This window comes from Cyprinodon variegatus, unplaced genomic scaffold (genome assembly GCF_000732505.1).
Source record: "Cyprinodon variegatus isolate N-32 unplaced genomic scaffold, C_variegatus-1.0 Scaffold999, whole genome shotgun sequence".
Classification (NCBI taxonomy): Eukaryota; Metazoa; Chordata; class Actinopteri; order Cyprinodontiformes; family Cyprinodontidae; genus Cyprinodon; species Cyprinodon variegatus.
The window spans coordinates 36,488-44,325 of NW_015151452.1; the positions used below are offsets into that span (position 1 = coordinate 36,488).

The following is a 7,838-nucleotide window of genomic DNA, read 5'->3' on the forward strand; positions in this document are numbered from 1 at the left end:
GCTGCTGGCAGCAGGACAGCTGATATTTCTCTACAATAATACAGTTTATAATATAAAGTATCCTGGGTACAGGATTTTTTTAAGGGTTCTTGAGCATTGTTAGTGTTAGGTTTATTCTTTATACATCATGTGCATTGTTATTCTGTTAGCCAGATTAGACAGAGTAGAAGGCCTTCCTTCACATGGTGGATGTCACTGTGTGTATGGAGGTCATCTAATCAGGACAGCCTTTATGTCTTTAGAAATACACAGGATATGGGCACATCTTGGAGCCGGTCTGATAAAGGGGAGCTATCTGTAATTCTTGGGCATAGAGGCAAGATGCATACAGGTCAGGGCAGGGATGGCGTGACAGTTTCTGATAGGGACAACTGAGCTTCCACCTGATGCAAAACATGGTATAAGAAGGAGGAGATTACCTTGTTCGGGGCTCAGTCTTTGCCGGACGCTCGTGAACGTGTTTTTGAGCCAGCAGCTGTGCAAGCTCCAAGCAATTTCTCTGTCCTGTAACGACCTGATCTGGGATAAACTCTATTACTTTTTTTACTCCTGTTTTTATAGTCCTCTTTTATATGGTTTTACCCAGTTTGAGTTAAGAGTAGTAAATAACTTGCTCCCAGGAAAAGAACCGGTAGGGATGTTCCAAGGCGCAGCTGCCTTCAGGGGGACATAACTTCCAAATTAAACATTAGGTTGGGATTTATGGAGGAAAAAAAGCAGTTCCCCTCAAAACCAGAGGGTGGTAGCAGTGACTATTAAGATCTCCAGCATTGGACTTCAAAAGTCATGATCCAGGTGTGCGAGTTTTAGGTGAAGATCACAATAAGAGCTGTTTGGCAGAGGTCTGCGCTCTCAGAGGGCTCCACCATTTTTCAACTCTTAAAGAGATCAGCTTGAAGATGCTTTGCTAATGTTGCTAGCGACAAATAGGAAGAAGACAGTACTGTCCGAAGAGGTGGGACTTTCTCCTGATTTCCTTTTTTTGTCTATCACAGACAGTGCACTCTCTCAGGTTGGTTTCTTCCTCAAATTGAATAAAAAGGTGGAGTGAGCAAGTACAGCAGTGGTGAAGGGATTAATCACGCACAGTCTTTGGTCCATCACAGGTTCAATTCACAGGCTGTTGATTATTGCTCTATGTTCTGTCTGCTTACTTTCACAAAAAACTTTAAAAAAAAAGGCCATATAGCCTAAAATATAATCTTAAAGGAAAAGTTTGGTCAGCAGGGAATAATCAATGGATCGTTATTTATATCTAAAACTAATACATTTGCAGTGATTTAACGACTTTAGCGTTAATCAGTAAAATATACAAACAATAATTTTGGTTGCGATCACTAAGTCTGGGAGCGGCCATTTTTGTCTAAATATAGTAACCCCTCCCTCCTGCCATCTTCCGGCAGTGACGTCACGGTGCGGTAAGCCTAGCGCCATTCTCCCCACTTTACAAGCTAAATCAATGGGAACTACTAGACACATCTGCAATCAACAACAATTATTGAAGATTTCCAGAGGACTTCACCATTGAAATTCACCAGAGCTATAGTGAAACTGACAATGCCCACGTGCATGGCAGCTGGATGCTGGAATACATTGGATAAAAGTGAATAAAGAGTTATTCCACCTTTCTGATTCCTGATCCTCCACGGACGGGTTCATCGTTGGATCCCCAACTTGAAGAGGGAGGATTTGCCATCGAACTTCTGGCCAGAGAAAAAACCCGTAATATGTAGCCAACATTTGGAAGAAGAATGTTTCCAAGATGACTTGGATAATAGCGCGTTGTGACAAACACCAGATACAGCACTGGGACTTGATCAACAGCCGATACCGCACAGTGACGTCACAAACCAGTAGGTGGCAGTACTATTCTTTGACAAACATGGATGCCTCCAGTAAAGCACATTCTAATGAAAATTACTCAAATTAAAAACACTTATAATTTATTAAACAGTATGAAATAATTTCAGAAGTTTGAATTTTGAATATGACCAGACTTTTCCTTTGAAAAGTATGGAAGGATCTGAAGGCACGTCGAGAAGGAGCATGGACTCATGCTGCCATGTATGGAGGACCCATGCATATTGAAAATGTTCAAAACGAGCACGGAAATTAGTTTAGTTATGTGTGTTTTAAATAAAACTGCTTGTATGAATATTTACAACACGTGGGCTTCCTGGGTAGAATTCATCATCTAAGCGACTTCAGAGCAGAAAATATAACTAATGGAGCGCTGAACCAGACACTCAATTAACATTATACCCATGCTGATGTGGATCCCTCCCAGATTGATTCAAGGTAAAAAAAAATTGTATCCATCTCTGATTACGGTAACTTTTTAGGAATAATTAACTCATCAAGCAGCATTTTAATAGAAAGAAATAATCCTTTTAGAAATTTTACCAAATTACTCCTTTACATTTTGAGTATTTCTCAGCACAGATGTCGTTAAACTCAGGGGACTCTAATAGTTCTATTAACATGTCTAGATAGGAAATCTGAAGCTCAGTTTATATGTTTGGCTACAGTTTAAGCACTCTGCTGTAAAGGAAGATCTTTAATTACCTAAACCCTGTGAGTTGAAGCTGTTATGAATGAGTTATTAGCTTATTTCATTCACTTATAACAATCCTGACTTCTTAAAATATTGTTGTTTCATTTTAAGAGTTTTTCTACCCTTTGATGAATTTAATTCAGCTGTAAAATATTAATAATTTATCATGATTGATCAGCACATTTTCTGAATATTAAATACACATTCAAAAACATCATCAGGCAATGGCAACAATCGTAGATTTAACAAAAAAAGGCTTGTTTTCGGGCTGCAGTGTTTTTCATGGTTATATATACATGTTCTACGGTTTCCATATATTTGTTTATTAACATGAACTTTCTTGGGAGCCTGAAGGGTTTTGGTTCATGCAAATGGAAAAAAACCATCTTTGATCCCATTTTAAATGGACTGGTGAACCGATCCCAGCGTCAGAGACCTCCCTATGGCGAATGAACACCAGGAACCCAGAAATCATATCCACTTCAGAGCTCTGAGGAAACGTGGGAGCTGGCGTGGGCGGGTTCCAGGCCCTGCAGTACAGAGAGGTCTCGCTCTCTGCGGGTCACTCCAGGCCGAACGTGCTGGTTTCCTCCACTGCGACCAGCAGCTTCTCGTACAGCGTGGTGTAGGAGGGGTATGGGGGCAGATCCAGGCGGTTAAAACAGGTGTGAGCCCTGAGAGGGAGAGAGAGATCAGGCTTTTTATCCACCCAGAGGAACAACCAAAAAGGTTAGAAAACAATCCACTGGACTCCGCTTCCAAATTTGTAGACATTTCGCTTCCCATCCAGGAAGCTTTTTCAATCCATAATGTCAGGAATAGCGTTGAGTAAAAGGCTTTATACAGAAGCCCAACTAAGCCTTGTTATCATCTCCACAGACGCCTGGCCAAACACAGAAGAGTGACCTCCTCAAGACGAGACTGGGCCGTACATATACACCTTATGGACAAATGACATTGTTTTCAGGAGAATGTTCACATTCCGGACAAAGAAGACAGGGGGTGTGAGAGGGGCGTGAAGGAAGCCATCTACGTTAAGAAAGAAAAACCAACCTTAAACAGAGGGGGGGGACAGATTAAAGCTTTCACAAACCTACAATGCAGAGATAGAGTTGATCCCTTCCTGCTATCATTGCAGCCCCAACCCCTTTGCAGGCCAACAATTCCATTCAACGACCCGCCTTTCAGAGACATAGACAGGTATGGGGCATTGCAGGCTAACAGAGAAGCCAAACGATCCCCATTCCAAAGGGGTGGACCCGTTCATCTATTTCAGTTTGCATGTTTTTTTTAGACAAAAGCAATAAAACCTAGAACTCAACGCTATGTCGAATTGAAAAAGCCTTAGGATTGCAGAGACGTAATCCTAAGGCCACCAAAACGGATCCCCTCAACATCTTGGCTGCGCCTAGAAATTCTGTCCATGAAGGTAATGAACAGAATCGGTGACAAAGGGCAGCCCTGGCGGAGTCCAGTGGATTGTTTTTTTTTACTTTTGTGGAATGACTATGTAGATGGCCCCAAGATGGCGCCACCATATCACGTCAGCGCCCATAGGTTAAAGCAATCGATGCCGGGTCTACCCTTATAAGAGGTCTATGGTTACCAGATCCTAATAAAAACAAGAAAAGAAGCAAAGCGAGGAAGAAACATCAGTCAAACCTCTGAGGGTCGGTGCTAAAGGAAGCAAAGGGGGAGGTGTAGACGTGGTTGCTTATTTTTTTCTGAACTGTTAAAATGTTTCCTAATGCAAACCAAACTGGAAGTGGGAGGACCAAACTTGATCTGGCACCTTTACTGTATTTGAAGTGATAAATTGTTCGCCTTCTTCTGAGCAATCATTGAAATAAAAGAACATCTAATTTTATTTATTTAGGGAAATCCAGCCCCTATCAAGAGAATCTGTCCGCCGCTGACCTACCTGGGGAGGGAGGTGACTTTACCCCACTTCTCAATGCAGAAGCGCCTCATGCCGTTGGAGCCCCTCAGGGCGGCGAAGCCCTCGTACGGCACGCTGGAAGTTCCCGTGACAAACTGCAGCAATCGGAGCCGCTGCTCATTGGTGAATCTTTCCACCGCTGCCCAGAACCACCGCATCACGATGTGGCTGTCATGGTAACCTAGCAGGGAGAAGCACATACAGATTTATTCCTATAAAGCTGGTATGGGATCACATCTGAACATGAGCTAAACACGGCCGTCTAACACAGGGCCTGTTTCTTCACAAATGTGTCCTAATGTCCTTTAATCCACCCCATATGGTGGCATATGGAGATGCTGATTGGGCAGCAGGTATAATTAAAGCTCCCTCTAGTGTAGACGCAGGTAATTGCCCTGAGGTGTCCCTCCGCTCTTTGCTCTGTGGACCCTTACCTCCTCTGTATTCCGTGTTGCTCCTCCAGTCGCTGAGATCGATCTCCACCGTGCCCGCGATGACCAGCTCCAGCTCCCGTGCATCAAACACAGACACCAGTCTGGAGTCCACCACCTTTGTGAAGGAACATGGAGTCAGTCCATGCTGGAAACCAACCACTCTGGGAATGCTTCGCCACAATTCTTTTTATGTTGTGTGCTTTAAAATCCTGCTTTGTTTGTAAACAAAAGCAATATGCTGGTGAAGATTCTCAGTCACTCAGTTCATAGTCATTCCCAAAAAAAAACAATCCCCTGGACTTGGTTTCCAAGTTTGAAGACATTTCGCGTCCAATCCAGGAGGCTATTTCAATTCAAAATGTCGGAAATAGCGTTGAGTACCAGGCTCTATACAGTAGCCCTACAAATCATTCCGATATTTTCAATTGAAAAACTTCCTGGATGGGAAGCGAAAAGTCTTCAAACTTGGAAACAAAGTCCAGTGGATTGTTTTTTTTTTTTACTTTTTTAGAAATTAAACAACAGCAGTTAAAAAGAACACAGAGACTCCAAGCAAAGAGACAGAGGGACAGGTCCAGACTAAATAAAAGGGCCAAATGATGTTCAGATGAGTGCTGTTCCAGTGCTGCTCTGAGTACGATACGAACGCTGAAGTTCACTGAAGCTGCCAGGTTGATGGATTTGTTTTGCCTGTGGATGGCAACGCATACAGCAACATTTACTGTGGGTGGCTTGCTGTATACTTTTTTTTCTCAACACCGACATGGTTTCTAGAGTTACTTTTTTAAGCAGGAATAGGTGGTGACACTGAATCACATTTGAGTTCTATTCGACAGAACATTGTTCCTCTAGGTCGTGCCATTTAACGATAATTGAGGGTCAACGAGGATGATTACACCCGACGGAAGAGGGCTCCAAAGCCCCGATTAAAATAGACCACAGGTCTATTTTAGTTGGACTAGCGCAGCAATTCCGTGGCAAATGCATTCAATGAACAGCGTTCACTGAATAATTATTATGTTGGTAAATGGTTAACTGAAAGGATCAGTTTTGAAGTAATGACCTTGAACAACAGTGACGTTCACTCTGAGAACAATGAGCGAGATAGACAGCTCATGTTCGCGTTCCATTGATAACGTTTTTCATTGGATAACGTCAGGTTTTACTGCACGTATTACAGCAAACAGCCTGACAGAGCAGCATGTCTACTCCTAGAACTAGTCTGCTCCATTCAGACTCATCTCCTGGAATTCGTGAAGCCAGTTAAGCAGAGCGCTTGGTAGAGTTTGATGAACAAAGGAAGACTGGGACAAAAAAAAACTAAGATTTTTGGCCAAACTAAGCCCACCAGGACTTAAAGATATAGTGGCAGATTTTTGCAAATTTTTTACAAGACCCGACCTTTACACTTGGAAAAAAAAATGTACATGTAACCCTGTACTTGCTCCTGAGAGGGAACGACTATTACAAACGTGCGAGAGCGTGCACAAGCCCATTTCTCCTCATGTACGCTCTGTTTAAAAGTTGCTGTTTGCATCGCTCACAGCTTACTTTCCAAAAGAAGATTTGCAATTTTTCCACTACGTCATTCTAGTGACTACAGACAAGCGCATAGGACGGCCTTATGTAAACACAATACCAGAATGATTGACAATTAGGAGGATTGCACACCTAGTAAACCTTGACTGCATCCAGGATTTTCCATTTCTTTCTATATATCATGATCACACATTTAAAGGATGAAATATGAGCTTCTATTGTGGAGGATATTGGCTTAATTTACCAGATGAACTTGAACTTGTTTATTTATAGGTTTGGGAACTTATTTCAGTTTTTAAAAAGTGAACTATAAACGTGAACTAGTTCATTTTCAACTGTGTGAACTGAACTTTCAGCTCATTCTTTCTGATTATGAACCGGTACAACACTGGGTAATTTCATGGGTCTGACAGCAAGAAATACGCGGTTACAAAGTACAGAAGCATCCATTCAAAATAGTCCTTCCCAGTCAAAAGCCAAAAGCAGCCAAATCCCCTCTAACTTCCAGCCACTGGACTGACACCTTATTGCATTTTTTTTTACTCTGACTCCACCCTTTCACTGACTTACAGGGTCTGACCAGGAGATAACGCTTCTCTTTAGATCTTAATGTCCACAAATCATGACAAAAAGAATATTTTAAAACAAAAAAGATTTTTAGAAAGGAATTGAAGGGGACCAGCAAAGGACCCATCAAGGAGAGTGTGGGAATTTTGAATGGCTACTACTGTATAACACATCCACTTTAGGGGGAAAATACAAAATAAAATCTGTCAATCGCATGGAGAAAGAGTCAGTTTGAGAATCGCACATTGCGTTTATAGTAAGCAGGATAGAGTGGCGCAAAAACAATGAATGAAAAATCAAAATAGAAAACTTTATCCATGATAGGAGTTTAGGAGGTCAGAAATAAGATAAATACGTGATCTTTGAGCCTCACAAGAAAAAATGAGTAAAGTACAGAGAGGACATTAGAGGAAAGTACAGCTATTCACTCTCCTTGGATAAACTTCCCAGACCTCTCTCTGAGAATCACCTTTCTGCCTCAGTCAGCATAGGAACCATCCCACAGCAATATTGCTGTTTTCCTTTTCTTTAAAAGTAGTCCCCATCACATTTAGGGGGATGTTACAATATTAATTCCATTTCACGTTTTTATGAAAGAGACTGAACCTGCTTGGATCAAAAACTTTATTCTTTCTAGAAGTCCCATCATATTCAGAATTCAAACTTCTGAAAGTACTTTAAGTATGCAATTATTAGATACTGTTCAATAAATGATCAGTGTTTTAATTAAGAGTAATTTTCATGTGAATGCGCTTTACTGGAGGCATCCATGTTTGTCAAAGAACACTACTGCCACCTACTGGTT

The 7,838-nt window shown here is 41.7% G+C and overlaps 1 protein-coding gene across 4 annotated transcripts in view; it reads right to left on the reverse strand.

The window, feature by feature from the left end:
• Positions 1-1,894: 1,894 nt before the first annotated feature.
• The window catches only part of hecw1 (HECT, C2 and WW domain containing E3 ubiquitin protein ligase 1), a 67,693-nt gene continuing 61,749 nt past the window's right edge, over positions 1,895-7,838 (reverse strand). For all 4 annotated transcript variants that reach the window (XM_015399245.1, XM_015399246.1, XM_015399244.1 and 1 more), the window contains 3 exons: positions 4,928-5,042; positions 4,476-4,674; positions 1,895-3,228 (listed from right to left, as the gene is read on the reverse strand). In XM_015399245.1, coding sequence (XP_015254731.1) covers positions 3,117-3,228; positions 4,476-4,674; positions 4,928-5,042 — 426 coding nt within the window. In that variant the 3' untranslated portion in view covers positions 1,895-3,116. The remainder of the gene's footprint in view (positions 3,229-4,475; positions 4,675-4,927; positions 5,043-7,838) is intronic.